Here is an 18,385-nt window from a genome sequence, read left to right as displayed (position 1 = left end):
TCGATTGTGTATTTCCTATTCTTTCAATAGGAATGAAAAATCCTCACATCCTTGTGATTTATTTCTTGGAGTTAAGTGACTTGTCTAATCTTTTCTTTAGTGATCAGCCCTCCAGGTCTTCATGTGAATGTCTCTGCAGGGTTGAAGGCAGAGGCAGGTTCTCTGCTGGAAATGCCTTAGGAGAGCTGTAGGCCAGAGCTTTCTGAAGAACGTCTCAACAACCAGTAAGCAACTGTCTGTATCTTAATCTGGGTAGTGACCATGTGGGTGTGTTCATATACTCAGTTTATAAAATCATCAAGATGCACACCTGAGATTTGTGTACATTACAGTATGCATGTTATACTTTAATCAAAAAAGTTAGCCGAGAAATGGAGTAGTCAGTAAAGGTGAATGTTTTGGATAGGTCAGGTAAAATAAAAAATGAAATCACTGGATTGGCAACAGGTCATTCATGGAGATCATTGTTGATGTTAGCAAGAAAAGCTTAAGTAACAATAGATTAAAGAGTGAAGTAAAAAATTTTTAAAAAAGATGAACCAAACCAAACGTCCTATCATTTGAAAAGGGTAATAAAATATGCAAACCTCTGCAGTGCCAATTAAGAAGAAAGAGAAACGAAGAAAATAAAACCCTCAAGAGAAAGAAAGATACGACCAGCTAGATATTGCCAGGGTGGAGAGAAGAGGGATGGGCAGTGCACAAGCTGACAGTACCCTGAAAAGAAAAGTAGATTTATACAGGGCAGCAAGCCAGGAGAGAAAGATCCTGGATCAGAGGCAAGTGGTGTGGGCAGCGGAGGAGGTATTCTGGTTTCTCAGACTGTTCTTCAGCTCTTTAAGCAGTGATACTTAACTCTGGGTTTGTGGCATCCAGAAAACACACAAGGATAACCTGAATTATGATATTTCTGATAACCCAATAACCCTTCACTCCAATTCTACTTCAAACAGCTTTCCTTTAACTTCTCACGGTCTTTCACTGAAGATGTTTCATCCAGTGACTATACATTGCAAGGTTCTTTTAATCTGACCATGAAGCAGAGTTTATTACTTTATTCAGTCTGTTCCATTATAAGGCATTTCTTATGTTTAGGTATTTTTGTTGTTGTTGTTGCTGTTGGTGGTGGTTTTTCTGTTTCAATAAAGACCATAGTTTGCACTAATATCTCAGAAATTGGCTTGCTAAAGGATAAAGTTTCACTGTCATTTGGAATGTCTTGGTAGTTTATCATGAAAAGAGAGTTATCTATATTGAAGAATCATAAAAAACCTATCGGGAGTTCATCTATAAAGGAGACCTAAAGTTTTATTTGTAGCTATTTAATCTGTTAATTGAACTTAGCTCAACAGGAAATCGAGGCTTAAATAAAGAAAATACAGGGATTATAAATATTTCCAGACAGTTTATTATCTCCTATGGAAAATTATAATGTTGTTCTCTAATGACCGTATTTTTGCGGATCCATTAACTGATCTCTTCAACTAGAAGGATGTTTCATTCATCTTTTCTCTAGCACTATACTAAGGATACAAAATACGACATGCTCCATCTCAGGAAGTTACTTGTTTCATTCAACAATTATTAACTGTTAGGAACTGAACATACAGAGATACAAGAAAAACTCCTCTTATTTGTCATTTATTCTTTCAATTGTTTGCTATAATGAGCACACATACCTTCTTTTAATGGACTTGTGCACCACAGTAATTGGTCACACACTTGGTATAAGGTATAAGGTATAAAGCCATGAACAAGACACAAATAATATTTATGATTAAATACAATAAAGTCATAGTTAGAGTATTGCAATTGTCAATTTAGATCCCTCGGAGGTCAGCATGGAAGATTCCATGAAAGCTCAGAGGATACATAATTTAGCTTTGGCATGGGATGGGGGAGAAGGTAGAGCACAGAAGACTTCTCAAAAGAGGTCTTTGAACGATGAATAAAAATTAGTAAGGCAAAGAATATTGAGGAGGTCGGGAAGTAGAGCAGGATAACTTTGTCAGATGTCAGTTCTGCACCTGTGGCCTACCTAGCTGAGAATATCACCAGGCTCTCCTAATACCACAGCTGGGAACAAGTCTTATAGGACTGTATCCTTTTCTTAACATCATTTTATGCATTAACAGGAAAGCAGTCTCATCATTTGTGATGCTGGGGCCACCCTACAACCACACAACGGAAACCCCTGTCACCTTCTTCCTTGTGGGTATCCCAGGTTTGCAGTTTTCACATCTTTGGTTGGCTATCTCCCTGAGTGCCATGTATACCATAGCCCTGTTAGGAAACACCCTCATAGTGACCGTAATCTGGATGGATTCCACTCTACAAGAGCCCATGTACTGCTTCCTGTGTCTTCTGGCTACTGTGGACATTGTTATGGCTTCCTCTGTAGTGCCCAAGATGATAAGCATCTTCTCCTCAGGAGACAGCTCCATCAGCTTTAATGCTTGTTTCGCTCAGATGTATTTTGTCCATGCAGCCACAGCTGTGGAGACAGGGCTGCTGCTGGCCATGGCTGTTGACCGCTATGTAGCTATCTGTAAGCCTCTACAGTACAAGAGAATTCTCACACCTCAAGTGATGCTGGGAATGAGTGTGACCATCGCCATCAGAGCTGTCATATTCATGACGCCATTAAGTTGGATGGTGAGTCATCTACCTTTCTGTGGCTCCAACGTGGTTCTCCATTCGTACTGTGAGCACATAGCTGTGGCCAAGCTGGCATGTGCTGACCCCATGCCTAGTAGTCTCTACAGTCTGATTGGTTCTTCCATTATTGTGGGCTCTGATGTGGCCTTCATTGCTGCTTCTTATAACCTGATTCTTCAGGCAGTATTTGGTCTCTCTTCAAAGAATGCTCAGTTTAAAGCATTAAGCACATGTGGCTCCCATGTGGGGGTTATGGCTCTGTACTACCTACCTGGGATGGCATCCATCTATGTGGCCTGGCTAGGGAAGGACACAGTGCCTTTGCACACCCAAGTGCTCTTAGCGGACTTGTACCTGGTCATCCCACCCACCTTAAACCCCATCATCTATGGCCTGAGGACCAAACAAATACGGGAGAGAATCGGTAGCTTGCTGATGCACTGTCTCTTTGGCCATTACATCCTGGGTTCAGGAACAAAAAGTCTTTTCAGATCTTGAGCATTCCAGACAACTTCATAGACGCCTTAAGAGACCTGCAGAGCTGGTTTGGTTCATCTGGCACTATAGGAGTTCTAAGATGAAGCTGTAAAGTGTATCTTTACATAACTTTTCAATTTCTAGCAAGAATGTGAATAAAATAATTATTTTCTGACATTTTTAATAGTTTCGATCAATTAGAATCTGAATCAGAAATAAGTGGGCAGAGAATATAGATATGGGATTTTTCTTTCCTTGCTTCTGACCCATATTCCCAACTTAATATCCTACTGATTCCTCTGCAGAAGAAACCAACTCTTTGGTCCCCCCATGCCTTGCTGGTTTTCTCAGAATTGCTCATCTCCTTATGTGATTATATGGAAACAACTGTTAATATATGACCCTGCCTTCTGGGCCACTGACAAATCCACTCAGCTTGGGTGATGTGCTCACTCCTGGACCAGAGTTCTTCTCCAGTCAAAATGGATTCCAGATTATCTGAGGAGATATAAATTTGGGATCACTGATGGTGGCCATTTTCCAACACATGAACTTGGGTAGAGAAACCTGTTACACAGCAACAGAAGCAGATTTGCAAGATGGGATGAAGAAACCAAGTCTCTTGTTCTCTCGTTCCAATTCATTTTGGACACACAGGTATACCCCTATTACTAAGTTTTGTAAGATATCTCTGTCATTGTAATATATTGTCTACTGTTAAGCTAGTTGGAGTCAGTGTACTAATCACCAGCTTTTTGTTTTTAAGCAATGGAAGCTAAGGCAATGTGAGTTTGGTTTTGGGCATCATTTGTTTTTCTTACTAGTCCTGTCTGTGTAACTTAAGTGTAAGACACAAAAGAGAGGAACCAAATATAACACAGTCTTTCTTCTTTTGGATACCTATAGAAGAAAGACCTTGGATGAAAAGGTTATCAGAGAACAATATCAATAATGGAGCTGAACTGTTTCTACTCTTCTCCAGGTCACCAGATACTTATTATTATTATTATTATTTTATTTTCCCCTTTTGGGAAGTCTTAAACTGAACAATCAGTATATGTTAAAAGAAGATTTCATATGTAAGAGATACATATATTTGACTCTGGTAAATCTGCAAATCTTAATAAATTTCCTAATAGTGTTGATAACAAGATATTATATCTGAGTCTTAATATCTCCTTTGTACTTGTGGGATAAAAGTGTTAATTCATAGAGGTCATTGAAAATTAACTAAAATAAGAAAAGCACATAATACATCAGCATATTATATGTACCAAAAAAAAAAAATACCCAATCGATTTCAAATTCTATATTCAGAGGTAGTTGTAGGCACCATTGAAATTGCAGTCCTGTGTAAATCAGTACTCGTGTGATAATTCTTCCAAACAGATCTGCTCCTCATCAACTTAGCATCCATAACTTTTGCTAACATTGGACTTGTTTACTACTAGAATGTATTGTTTCTGAATACCAGTGAAGTAGGAATCTGCCTCTAAAAATCTGATAATAATGTACTGAGTTCCCAAAGAACAGTATAAAGAATTTCTTCTCCTCTTGCAACCCCCTAACATAAAAACAAATCAAGACCATGAGGTGGTTAAGCATATTTGGTAAGATTTCCATTTTAAAAAGTCACACTATTTTTTCTCCATAAGGAACCCAAAGAATTGGCTATGCCTATTAATCAAAAAATATTAGGTGCATTAAAGAATCTGATGTAAAGCAACAAAGGTATTGTGCAGCTTGCATCCAAAATGGAACTTTCTTTCCGGCATTTCCATCAGAAGCCTGTCCCGCCAGCTTTGCATTTCATTCATATTAGTACTCTCTGAAACTACCTGGGACTCACTGTTAATACTCATTTATTGAACTACACACTTTCCAAAATGGACTGGTTCCCTTCCATGGCTATCCCAAAACAGAAAATCCTGTGTTTCTCCTGATACATTCACATGTGCCACGGCCCTGTCACATGAAGCAATGTGTGCTAATTTAACTAATGCCCGGAACCCATAGTAGACTCTCAATATTTGGATCTTAAGATTACAAGTCCGGCTTGAAAAAAAAGGGAGATTGGATTTCCTGGGGACTGTGAACTCAAGGATTTGCCCTTTGTCTCCTCCTTTTGTAGGACTCAAGCATTTTACGTTTAATAGACTTTTCCCTCAAGACTCAGGCATTGCGCCCCTTGGTTTCTGTTAGGAAACAAGGATGGGCAGAGCTCATTTCTGCCTCCTGCCTTGTAGCGAATAATCACATTAAGTTGGAGGTGCTATTGTAGTCATTTCAGGGGATGTATGGGCACACTCCCTGTGAACCAGACAAATAAAGGATTGTCTTCATGGGATTCTTAGAAGAGACATGTAAGCAACACCCTAGAGAAATGGATTTTCATATACTTAAGAACTTCAATCTTCTTGCCCGGTCTTAAAAATCAGGAAATACGAAATAAACATGGTGGCATAATTTAACCTTATAATTCTTCTAAAAAATAATCATAGTACCCAAATCAGCTTATAAATGTAAAATCACCCCCAAACCCCCAAATAGTACATTACAAGTGAAGCCATTCCACTCTTGCATTCTAGGTTTGAATGAATTTATTACCTAATAATCCTCTTTCCTTCGAACATTCCAAGATTTGTCCTAATAAAACCATAGTAAAAGAACAATACTGAATTGGCCCCTAGCCTCTTCTGCTAAGTGTCTGTGGACATATAACTGAAGTGCTTTCTAAAGCTCTATTTCTCAAGTCTATAAACAATTCCCTAGGCAATCTACCCTCCACACAGCTACCTGCCTACTTGCCTCTTTCCCTTTCGGACCACTTGTGAATTCCCTCACCCCCATCTCCCTCCCCTCTGCCACACACAGACACAGCCCCTCGAATGTAGGTAAGCTCAACCGTTTGCCAAGGCCAGGCCTGTGACTTCTAGTTCATTCCCCTTCTACTGCTAATGCTTAAGGAGCCACTTGGAAGCATGTTGGGCAAAATGACTTTATTTCTCCATTTTGGCCCTTTTACCTCCTTCATATGTGAACAGCCAATACAATTAAAGTCAAGACAATTTTCGCTATTCTTTATTACAGTAATTACTTTGCTTTAGCCTATACATAACCTAGTATCTACTTTGCTGGCCAATCCTACCCAATGGTCACTACCTTCATGTGTAAACTGTATCAGAGGTTGTGTCGGTCATGGTGACAATATGTGATGTACACATTATAGCCCTCGCAATGGGCAAAGCCATTCATTCTCTTATGTTTGCCTTGCAGTTTGTTTCCAGCCAGTCACTCCCACATCAACTCTGAAGACCTGCAGTGAATTACTTTTGCCACACACAACACTCTAAGGTCAATAACACAGAAATATAGTCTTATTCCCCTTCATTATAATATAGGGCTCCCAAAGTGGCTTTTTTGTGCGTAGTCATATTCTTTCTTCCTACACTTCCTTCCCCCCTTTCTCCTTCTGTCATATATTTAGAGAAGACGAAGGCAGGGAGAATGTTTTTAATATATATTTCTCAGAACTGTGAAGATTCCCTTGGTGACACGAAAAGATCCAAGTTAGCCCAACTAGCTTGTGGGTGAGTGAGCCTTCCCCCTGTGCATTTGCTTGTTGTTTTTTTCTTTTTCTTTTTTTAAATCTCCATTCTCTACCCTGTGGTCAGTCCCCATTCTAATCCAAAGAAGACAAATACACAGAACTGATGCACAATATGTTCCTGTGGCCCAGAGTTTGCCCCTGGCACGGCCACTTTCTGTCTAAAGAGTTCTTGACTGCTAGGCGAGGCCTTGAGACAGAAAAGCCCTGCTGTAAAGATGCTGGAGGAGAAGGTGATACAGGAAGGTTACACAGACAGAAATCATGGCTTCTCTTCCTCTGTCCCTGAGAAAGGAACAAAAGTAATGGGATGGATCTGAGATCTTCACAACAACCCTGTGAGGTAGGAGAATATGTAGCTACTCTACCCATTTTCCCAGAAGACACAAAATCTTTTAAACGTGTGGGATGTTTCAGACCCAAATGTAATGAATGACATGCAGTCATGTGACCTAAGAAGCATGAGTCTGTCAATCTCATTTCATTTGAATGTGAGAAGTACTTTATAATCTTTACAGTCTTCTTCTTCGTGACAGCTTTGTGAGAAATAACTTGCTGCTTTAAGGCCATTTCAGTTTCCGCATCCATAAAGTGAGAATAAAACCAAGGCTCACAGGTTTTCTGACCCTGCCGCTCAGAGGGAAAGGCAGGACCCGGACACAGGTCTCCTCAGACTCTGAGACAGAGTGATGTGCCCAGCTCACGCTCAGAGGGGATGACCACCGGGGTGGGCTGGGCAATCTGCAATACATTTCTCTAGTTAGGAGTCAGAGAGCTGGGTTGCTCAGTCACAGCAAACCTCAGCTGAGGCCTCCTGAGACTGGTCTCAGCACAGTGGTCACGTCAGGATGTGGGCAGCAGTCTTCTGGCTTGTTGATAAACCCTATCCAACAGGTTTCTCGAAGGTTGGTTCTGCTTCATCATCCTCGCTGACTTAATTATGGCACCAACATGGACTGAAGAGGCGTGTGAGCTACAGAAAGGTCAAGTCCTGATGCCGCGAGCCATTCTGATCCACACCATCAGCGCTGTCAGGCTCCCGTCACAGGCACAATGCTCACTGACTAAGCCTCAGCTCTTTCACATGAGAGCTTTAGTGAGACTGGCCCAGGGGCAGCAGACCAGTGGGCCAGGCAGAGGAATCCCTGGATTCTAGGCTCAGCTCAGTTCACGGGGACCCTGGTCAGAGGCAGGGCCCTCCAAGGCCCCTGTGGCCCAGGGAAACTTCCGGGGCCTCTGGATGAGATGATGGCTCTCTCAGTCCTCCCCATCCAGGGAGCAGATGGCCAAAGGAGCCGTGTTGTTGGCACCAATGCTGTAGCAAGGACTGAAATAGGGCAGGAGGCGCCCAGGGAAGGGATAGTGGGGGAAAGTGAAAATGTGGGAGCCGTTATCAGTCACGTTGTAAAAGGAGATATCATGGGCCTCATAATCCAGGAAGACGCCTACCCGGCGGGGAGGGACCAGCAAGGACAGGAGGGGGTATTCATCGGTGCCTGCCCGATATTCATTTCCCTTCCTCAGCCTTATCACCCAGAATCCATAGTGGGGGGATAAATAGACCACTTCCTTCCGGTCCACATTTTCTTTACACACTCCCAGGCCCCATTCAGACCTGTCTCCCACCTCCACCTCCCAGTAGTGCCGGCCTGAGGAGATGCACTGGCTGCCCAGGACGATATTATAGCGGTAGAATCTCTCAGGATTGTCAGGCAGTTTCTGCTTGGTATCTCCATAGTGCACGCATTTTCTGTCTTCGGACACGATGAGGCGGGAATAAGCAGTGTCTGGATCCAGGCGCACATCAGCTAGGTAAAAAGATCCTGGTTGGCAATGCTGCTGCATAGCCAGGGGCATGGGAGAGGTCTCTGATAAATACAGCCACAGATTACTCAATGACGGGTGGGAGTGCAGCTAGCGGGGGCATCAGAGTGCACTGAACCATTTTATTTCTCCGGGAGTAGTCCCTCCCACTGTCCATCACAACCGCCCCTCGCGCGCATTACCTGCATACGTCTTCAGGATTTCTCTTAGGCCCAGCACACGGCAATCTGTCCTCAGCTCCAGGGAGACTGGTTCTGGCCGCTGCAGGGTCCAAGACTTGCTCCTGATGGAGGAAGGGTAAGTCTTGGGGCCAAAAGTCCTGGCTCTGCCACATGGGCCTGCCCTTAATACACTGAAGAGGGGTGTGGCCAGGGACATAGGCAGGGAGTTGCCCCTCCCCAGCGTCACCAGCAAAGCAGAGATACCCTGATTATCCCACCAAAGTGAATGTTTTGTCGCACAGCGAGGAGAACATTCACGTTTTGATGCTGTGGGAAGGGTTAGATGTACACCTGACATCGTGACAGGAAGAGGTGTGCCACAGAGGAGAAAGGTTATACTCAGAGCTTAGAGCGCTAATGGAGACATCTGCAGTCTTTTTCCCTCCTTGGGAGATCTGCTTGAAACCACATATTTTACAACTTTACTGAAATTCTTACTGGCACTACTTCAAATGAATCTGACCAAGTATAAAGAAGAAAAACGTTAGGTGAACAAAGCTTCTTTGGCCAATATAATGAAAAAGGGAGAAAACTATGGAGCAGCACCCGCTTTCCTATGGTACTGGGTCTCTGTTCCTTACCCACTTCTGGCCAGGCCCCAGTACCACTCATAGGGCTGCTTAGGGGCTCCAAGAATGGTAACATACCTGTTTAAGACTTCCTGAATACCCTAGAAGGAGAGAAAAATGCAACACATGAGTGTGTGCTGTTCCTCCAAGGGACCAGACAGACACCAAGTTCTGGGAGGGGGTTTCTCTGAGGGCAAGGGAGGCAGAGAGCAAGCCTGGAGAGAAGGTGTGTAGAGGTGGAGGCAAAAAGCCTACAGGAGGGGAGCAGGGCCGACTGAGCTCTAGCTGGACTAGCTGACTCCACTCTCTGGCCAGAGGGTACAGACTGGTATAATGCCAGAGCTGCCTGAGTGCTGCCCCACCTACCAAGCTACAATGGGCCAGGTCATCCACCCAACCAGGGGTAGGAGAACAGCAGGCATTAGCAGGAGTGGGATAGCGGGTGATATGGGATCCATGTCTGGCCCGCAGAGTGCTGACAGGCCTCACTGAAGATCCTGTCCTGGAGTCCCAAGCTATCTTCAGCTGTCACTACGAGTTCCCAGGAAAACCTGCTCCTCACCTGCAGCATCCAGCGAACAGGCCTCTGAGACCTCTCTTCGAGCTCTGCAATCAACCTCCACAGGACCCGATTCTGCTGGTTGAGCGCATCGTGATTCAGCTCCAGTTTCTGCCTGGTCTCCCTCTCCTCCTGCTCTAGGTTCGCCAGAGCTGCAGCTGCCTCTACCTCCAGCCGCCGACCTGGCGGCTTTTTCTTTAGTAATCGCCGATACTTCTCAAACTCCCACATGATACTCTGCTTTCGGGTTTCCACCTGTATCTGCAGAGCCAAGATAGGAAATCAGCACTGATATTGTTTGTGCAAGGGCCACCCAGGATATCCGTTATCCAAGATAAAGGATACTGGTTTGCCTATCTTCCTGTTTCCACAGCTCCGGTACACGCTTCTGGGTCCCTTTCACTACTCTTACTTACTGACCCCAGAAGGGCCCAGAATACTATCTTGGTACTATATGCTCTAGATTATTTCCTATTTTCAGAATAATGGTCACTTAAGCCTCTAAGACAGTGTAATAACTACCCTGTTAAATGCTTTTACTTCTTATGGGTATTACATCAATTCAATACACTGTTTTGACCAGTTCAATGTTAGCATCTGTTGATCAAAATTTCTGATAGTTTGGTAGTTATGGGTCTTGAATTTATTTGAGAGGTGATTTGCCAGTATTTTAATAACTGAACTTTCAGTAAATATGCTCTAATTGGGGAACGTGAAACACAAACTACATTTTACTAAGCATTACACAAGTCATACCACTGTGAGCTAACACCTATGTGCGACGTGTAGTTTTCCTTTCTCACACATGAGCACATAAGCCCAGAGGTTATTTCTACATCACAATAAAAAATGAGAGGTTATGTGGCCTGCCTAAGGCCACACACCTGCTAGAGGAAAGTGGCATGAGGCCCCCAAGCTCTCTGACTTCAAACTTCACATTCTGTCTCACAGAGATGAAGAAGCTACCATGGGCCAGCTCCAGGACAACATAGGGACTACCCAAATTCCTTTTCCAGGTGGCAACCTGCCTTCCAGTTGGCTGTTCGTTTCCTCTCACCAACTTCCAGCTTCCAGGCCTCTTCTTGCTCTTTCCTCAGATGTTCCAGAGCTTCATGCAGTTTCCACTGAAAGAGAGAAAAACCTCATGAGGCCATCTTGGGCAGCCAGACTCATAATGAGGCTTCCTAGCACTGGTAGGTGATGGCAAAATAAGTGTCCCTTAGGCGATCTGCCAGAATGAATGCTGGAAGAAAAGGGATGCCACAGGGAGTGGATTCCTGCTCAGATGACATCCAAGGTAGCTCTTGATCTGAGAATTCTTTCACCTCCCACAGTCTCTAAGTTACTGTAAAGTAGAAGAAAAGAGCCCTTCCAGCTTTCCAGAAAACCACCTTGGACTTCCTATTCATGTCTCCTTATATGCTCCTCTGACTTGTTATCCTACGGCCTCCTAAAACCTTCTTATTCAAAGTGTGGTTCAAGTGGGTCAGCAGCATCAGCACCACCTGGGAGCTTGTTAGAAATGCAGTCTTGGGCCCCACGCCAGACCTCCTGAATTAGAATTAGAATTTTGACAAGATCCTTGGGTGGTTCAATTGCCCTCTAAAAGTAAGAAGCACTATCCTAGAATACTAATGCAAGGGATTACTACTGAAAAGCACCAAGTATTGTGATAATATTAACCATTTTGTTATAGATTTACCAAGAGCCAAATATGGCTTAAGCACTAACCATACATTCAATAATCACAATTCCTTGAGACGGGTATTATCCCCATTTTATAGATAAAAAAAAAACTGAGGTTTAGAGAGTGACCTACTCAAAGTCATTCAGCTAGTAAGTGGTTGGGCTGGGATTTAACCCAACTGTTTAACTCCTCTGCCTATGTGATACTGCCTCTGTAATCTAATATTCTCAAAACAAAATGAGTAAGTAAATACTTTAAATTTTTAAGAAATTCTTCTCACATAGAAAAACGGCTAATTCTGGGGATGTGTCTTATACTCTTACCTTCTAATCTCAACTTCAAGAAAGAGAATTAAGACCAGTACTGGATCACAGAATCATTGGGATAATAATTCTGGTAACGATATGTCAGCATGGACAACTGAGGAAAGTATAAGAAGCTGGAAGTCGATGGTAGTAGCTATAAGAAAGGAGTAGCAGATATGTCAGAGATGACTCCCCCTCGCAAAAAAAAAAAAAAAAAAAAAAAAAAAAGGTTTGGTAGAGGAAAAAGAACACGGCCAGAAGAGCAAGAAGACCTGAGTTGTACCATTTGATTTTATCGTAACTAACTTTTAACTAACTTAACCTGAAGTCAGAGGGACGTTAGAATGTTAGATTAATTGCACTCAATCCTAAATGACTCAGCTATGGTCCTTTCCAGCTCTGAAACCAATTACATGATCTCAAATTTCTAAGCCTCAGTTTTGTCTACAAAACAAGGGAGTTAAAGTGATTCACCCAATGTCAAAAGACTATTTGTGGCATTGCTAGGAGTTTGCAGGTTCTGATAGATGCAGCCTTGACTACCTCATACCCAAAGTCATCCAAGGCGCCCAACTAAACCAAACTGGTCTCCTTTAAATTCTCAGGAAGCAAAGCATCTTTTTGTTAGGCAATAAGCCATGCTGGGATCGGGATGGGGTGTGGAAGTGGGAGGGAAGGAAGTCAAAGGAGGTCATAAATGCAAGGAGAGGTGTGGCTCACCGTTATCAGGTCCCAAGGCTCTGTGGCTGTGAGGATCAAAGCAAGCAGTTCTCATTTTATCTCTAGGGCCCCTGGTCAAGTCCTTGATTTAGAGATAACCAAGTGAGAGGCAGGGTAAAGACTGGGGTGACTAGCCTCCATCTCCTACCTTATACTCCCAGGCGACATCCTCCATGGGCACAACACTGTGGGCCTTATGCTCAGGGCACTGGCGGCAGGCCTCACATGTGATCAGGCCATCCTCTTTGCAGAACACCTTTAGCTGTTCTCCGTGGAGTTCACACACATCACTCTTCAGCCCCATTCCTGGGTGCAGCCCTAGCAGACGGACTTTTTCTACCACATTGGCCAGCTGCCAATTAGGCCTCAGGTTTCTTGGTTGGACAGGAGCCCGGCAGAGGGGACATGTGTAACCCCAGTTCTGGGATTCCCCTGGGACCTCCCAGAGTCCGGAGAGACAGCCTTGGCAGAAGCTGTGGCCACAGTCAATGCTCACGGGCTCCCTCAGGAAGGTCATGCAGATGGGACAGGCCACTTCTTCTACAACGGCTTCCACCAGTGCTGCAGGATCCATGGCTCCTTCTCACACCCTCCTCAGAACATGAACAAAACCAGGCAGAGGTGGTGAAGGCTGGGAAGAAAAGAAAAACAAATAAGGGGAAAAGGTAACAGAGGAGCACAGGGATTAGTAAAAGGGATAATTAGTGAGTGAAAAAAACCAAGTTCCTCCTTTTGATTCTTCCTTGGTCCTTTATTGACCTTGTTTAATAAGCACTGGCATTCCCAACTGAGGTTCTCACTAGGTCACATTGCTCACACCACAGAGGGACATCTGGGGATGCCTAACCGAGTGGACGTTGGGAGCTGTTTTCATTCATTTGGTCATCTCTGACACTCCTCTGGGCTTGCTCCCCTGACCGTTCCCACTCCACCTCAATCGCACTCCTTAAATCAGCACTGTTTCTCTTCAACTTGGGTAAGGTCACATAAAACGGGGTACTTCAGTGTCTAAAAGAAGGCCAGAAATACCCCCCAGTCTCACTCTCTGGTATGTATGTACGTACACTTATGTACTTCAAGGGGCAATAAAGGTAATGTGCCAGAATCCCATTGCCTATATGCTCAGTTGGTTTTCTTGTGTTGCACACTAAAGTGTAAAGTACAAGAGAACCAGCAATCATTTCCCCACATTCTGTAAACCTCTGCCTACTTCTCCAGCACCAACATTTACCGAGATGCCAAGACTCTCTCCTCAGCTTTCAGTGATATGTTAGAGATGAAACAATACCCCTTGGAAGATAAAAAACAAAGGTCGCCTGATGTTAATCAAACCCATGTGATGAAGTTACTACCTCAGCAAGAAACCTGAAATTTCTGCCAGGGCCACATGTGGGTATGGAACTTGCATGGTCAACAGCAGGCTCTTGGCACAGTTGGCGATATTTATTTGTTCCCTTTGCAAGTTTGTGTTACTAGCTAGAGCCTTAAAGGAAAAAACCATGTTGGTCTTAGTCACTGCTGTATCCTCAGCACCTAAACAGTGCCTGTCATGCAATTATTACCGAATAAATATCTGTTGAAAAAATAAACCAGCTAGACATAGGAAATAGTTCCTAAACCCAAAATGCTTTTATAATGTGTTAGACAACTTAGAGTGTATTATACATTAATAATAATAGCAAGCACTCCTTGAGCACTTACACTATGTGCCACGCACTATTCTGAGCATTTTACATAGATCAGCTCAGTTTATGTCACAACCCTAAGTAGAAACCATTATTCTACTGTTCTCATTTTACAGATGCTTGATCCTGAGCTCCACTATCTATCTTGGGCAAATTACTAATCTCTCCAACTTCAAGTAATAATAAAAATTCAAGCAGAGAGATAAATCCCTGTGGTTTTGGGTAGTCCAGTAAGTTTTCCTGAACGAACTGGAGCCGTAAACAGATTTTGCAGGATTCTCTGTTACAGGCCAGCAGCAGCTTCGGCCTTCTCACCAGCCTCCCTGCCTCCTGCTTTTCCCTCTCCCACTATCACTACCAAACTATGGGATCCAGTATCCTAAAACCCAGTTTTATCACGAACCCACCGAAGAGTCTATCCTGGTTCCCCAGCACCCAGTCCAACTGCAAACTCTCGTGCTTCACCGTTGAAACAACACCTGTGCCCAGTCGAGCAAACAGAAACTTCCACTTTCCTGCAGACCCCATGTGTATTCATTCTACCTCACTTGGGTTCCTGATGTTCTCCCAGCTTGAAATGACTTCTCCATGATCCTGCTCTTAACATCATTTGACATGCATGTGATTATTGTCTTACTTCCCACACTAGAATTTTCATGAGGATAGTGACATCATCAATTTTGTTCACTACTATATCCCCAACACCAAGAACAGTGCCTCCAATATTTCTTGAATATATGAGAATTGAATGTAACTCTCGAGATCCAGGTGATAGTAGGTTGGAGGTGGAAGAATAGTTACCATCTAAAGCTGACACAATACAGGTTGATTGATATCTATGATTTACAGCTACAGAGATCAACACAAGAATAAAAATAGAAATAGAAAATTGGTGGCGGTAGGGAAGTGATGTAATAATAATAAATCAAGAAATGCGGTGTAAGCATATTTAGATTTAGTAGGATCATAAAAAGATCTAAACGTGAGACAGTGGTGGCCTCTGCAAAAAAGATTTAGGGCGGGTAGCTATTGCTGTTAGATATAAGACCTAATTCATTGTTTTGTTTTTATTATACATAAATTACTTGGACAAAACTTTAATTATTAAACATTTAATTGTTTCCAAATTGACTGGCAAAGTGGGGAGCCAGTGTGGGAAAGACATTTGAGGGAAGGGGGCGGAGCTTAGAAAAGACTCTAGAAGAGGGGCCAGGTGGGGAGAGGGACGAGGAAAGGCGGGGATCTCCAGGATTCGGAAGCAGAGGGGAATGATAACCTCCTGGAAACTGGGCACGCGCGGGGCAGGGTCCCGGGGCTGAGGGCGGGTGGGGGCAGAGTGAAGTGACTCTGCAGGACCTTTGACTTCAGAAGAGGCACGGCTGTCTACCCACCTCCTTCTTAGTCTGCACTAGCGCCCCACAGCGAAAGCCGAAAGTGGAGACGCCGGGTTCCCACTGCCGAGTATCCGCAGCGTCAGCAGAGACTGGCCCAGCCAGAGCAGCACTTACCGCCGGGAGATGAAGGCTCCAGCAGCTACCGGCTCCTAGGCCTCTCCCGCAGTTCCCAGGCCCCGCCCACAGGAGCCATTGAGTGGCGGTCAGGGCCCGGCCCCGGAATCCGCCAATCACAGACAAGAATCAGGACAACCCCTACCCATCGGAGGAGGGGAGAAGGGCTCTGCGCGCTTCTCGGCGTGCCTGTGGTTTTTCTCTGCTACTTGGGTTTTTCTGGCCCTTTCCCAAGCTCAGAACCCCTGAAACTGTAAAGGGGACCCAGGAGTCAGTCCCAGGACGGGTCGAAGGGTTGAGGCTCCCAACCGAAGCTGCTCAGACCCTGCATCAGCAGAGGCCCAACTGGCTCTTGGTACCAGGAACCACTTCCGTCTACCGCTTCCGTTCTGGCTGACCAGTGACTCTTCAGCGCGAACCTTGTTCCTTCCGGGTAACCGAACTGGACCTAATGCTGTTCATTTGCCAGTTTTCCACGTTAAACTTACCAGCCTATGAGATCAGCCACGTCTGGTTATGTGACCCAATTTAGTGCAGGGCTGGCTGGGAACATATATGCTGGGGGCACTGCAGTTTCCAGCAAGATGAGCGACCTCTCCTGGCCCCAGGCTGCGGATACTGGTTTCACATAGAAAGCCCTCTTGAGTTTTCCTGGCAAACTTACCCTTCAGTACTTTTGCAGGCACCTTCTCACCACTATTGCCACACACACCTCAAAGTTAAAAGCAGATACTAGGAATGGTGGAATAGAAGTGGAGTCTCTGATTACAAAATGTAATTAAAAAATAATTTTTTAGACAACTGGTACTCCTCCGTCATCTAAACACTCAGATAACAGGCATATACACACACTTTAAGTGCTACTTAGAGGCAGTGATTTGGGTTTTTTCTTTGGACTCCCTTCACCCTGTCCTTTTCCTGATATTTAGATATTTACTGAATAAGCAAATAAAGGCACATCTTGTCCACATGGAAGATAACCAGGAAATCCTCCAATTGAAGCTCATTTCCAAGTGACTTCATTGTTTGGACTTACACCCTTTGGATCCTCATACCAATGTCAGGGCCCACACCATGGTTGAAATTCTGGAGGGTGAGGCCCAGAAAATTCCTGAAACAAATGAGGCCATGAACAAAAAAAGAAGAAAAGAGGCAATTGAGGTTTGAGCTGGATTCTCTGTCTGACCTTGATCTGGAGAAATGGCTGCCCTAACAGAGTAGGGAGTGGATTAATTGAAACAGGCAACTTTAAACATTTATTGAGCATCAACTTTTTGCAACATGTGCTGGGTGCTGGGATTACAACTATGGGTCACACAGTCCCTGCTCTGAAGGAGCTCAAGATCAAGTTGGTTGTACTTCTTTGGAGCATCTGTGAAGTTAAAACAGTTAATGGGGAGATCTTTTTCATTTATAACTTAAAATTATCTTTAACCGTGATGGATTCTCAAGGGCCGTGGCAAAAGGGCACCTTTTTTTAGAGTTGCTGGGGGTGGAGGCTTGTATTCATGAGGGGAAGGCTGGACAGAGAACTTTTAAAGACTGATTAGTTCACCCCCCAGGAAGAGAAGCTCCCAGCCTCTTTCAGGGTGCCTTGCTTGCTCTGAGAGGTAGACAGGTGTTTCCAGGTGATGCTCTGTCTTTGATACATTCCATGGCTGTAATGGCAGACCTCAACACTCTGCCTGAATTTAAGACAGACCAGAACAACAAGGTGAATGGCTGTCAGATGGTGTCTCTCTGTACTTTGGGACAGGAATGGCACCAAAGGAGAAGTAAGACTGAGAACTGATTGTGGGGCAGGGAAGGAAATGTAGGCATTGAGGAAGTAGGGATAAGGAAGAGGTAGGGAGCTGATACAAGCCCCTGGGGTCCAAGTTTGTGGAACATTTAGGGACCTACTACATTGCATGTCATACAATCTGACTTGCTGAGAGACCCCCCCCCCAGTTGGTTTTCCTCTCTTTCACTCTGAAGATGTATGAGCCACAGCCTCACTAAATTTTATGCAATCTTAGGCCAGAACCTTATTTTTATTTAAAATTATTTATTTATTTAATCTATTTAACTACTGTAAAAAGAAAAATCTCTAGAGAAAATTTTATGCCTGTGAGTCATTGACACTAATTTCTAAAACAGTGAATTTAACAGAGAGCTGAACATATAGGGAAAATGGACTCATTCTCTTCAAGGTTTGTTTTCTACTAAATTCAATCCCAATCAATATTATGGTTTCCATATGCTTCCTTCTTCCTGTTTTTTTTTTTTGTAGTTTGCATACTGTGTCTTTTAAAAATTTCCATTTCACACATTTTCTGCTAAATATCCCAACACATTCCTCTGCTTATACATAGATGCTTTCTTTTTCCCATCCCCCACTCCCTTTTGGCAACCATCAACTTGTTCTTTATATCTATGGGTCTGTTTCTATTTTGTTTATTCATTTTTTTTGTAGATTCCACACACAAATGAAGTCACATGGTATTTGTCTTTCCCTGTCTGACTTATTTTACTTAGCATAATACCCTCTAGGTCCATCTATGTTGTCACAAATGTCAAGATTTC

At 43.8% G+C, this 18,385-nt stretch overlaps 2 protein-coding genes across 3 annotated transcripts; one reads left to right on the top strand and one right to left on the bottom strand.

Moving 5' to 3' along the window:
- Positions 1-1,887: 1,887 nt before the first annotated feature.
- LOC117031136 (olfactory receptor 52I1) lies at positions 1,888-3,865 on the top strand. Its single transcript, XM_033121484.1, has one exon. The coding sequence runs from the start codon at positions 2,158-2,160 to the stop codon at positions 3,154-3,156; it is 999 nt and encodes a 332-aa protein (XP_032977375.1). The 5' UTR covers positions 1,888-2,157; the 3' UTR covers positions 3,157-3,865.
- Positions 3,866-6,782: 2,917 nt separating this feature from the next.
- Positions 6,783-16,961, bottom strand: TRIM68 (tripartite motif containing 68). 2 transcript variants are annotated; one of them, XM_033121482.1, is made up of 7 exons: positions 15,704-16,961; positions 12,776-13,258; positions 10,944-11,039; positions 9,919-10,176; positions 9,435-9,457; positions 8,749-8,849; positions 6,783-8,550 (listed from the first exon to the last, which is right to left on the bottom strand). In XM_033121482.1, exons 2-7 carry the CDS (start codon positions 13,199-13,201, stop codon positions 8,000-8,002), a joined length of 1,455 nt encoding a protein of 484 aa, XP_032977373.1. In that variant the 5' UTR covers positions 13,202-13,258; positions 15,704-16,961; the 3' UTR covers positions 6,783-7,999. The 2 variants fall into 2 exon arrangements, with proteins under 2 accessions (XP_032977373.1, XP_032977372.1); XM_033121481.1 differs by having other exon boundaries at positions 15,821-16,960.
- Positions 16,962-18,385: the final 1,424 nt, after the last annotated feature.

This window comes from Rhinolophus ferrumequinum, chromosome 11 (assembly GCF_004115265.2).
Source record: "Rhinolophus ferrumequinum isolate MPI-CBG mRhiFer1 chromosome 11, mRhiFer1_v1.p, whole genome shotgun sequence".
In the NCBI taxonomy this organism is placed as follows: Eukaryota; Metazoa; Chordata; class Mammalia; order Chiroptera; family Rhinolophidae; genus Rhinolophus; species Rhinolophus ferrumequinum.
Note: the sequence above shows the minus strand (reverse complement) of the source record. Positions and strands in the feature narration are given on the sequence as shown.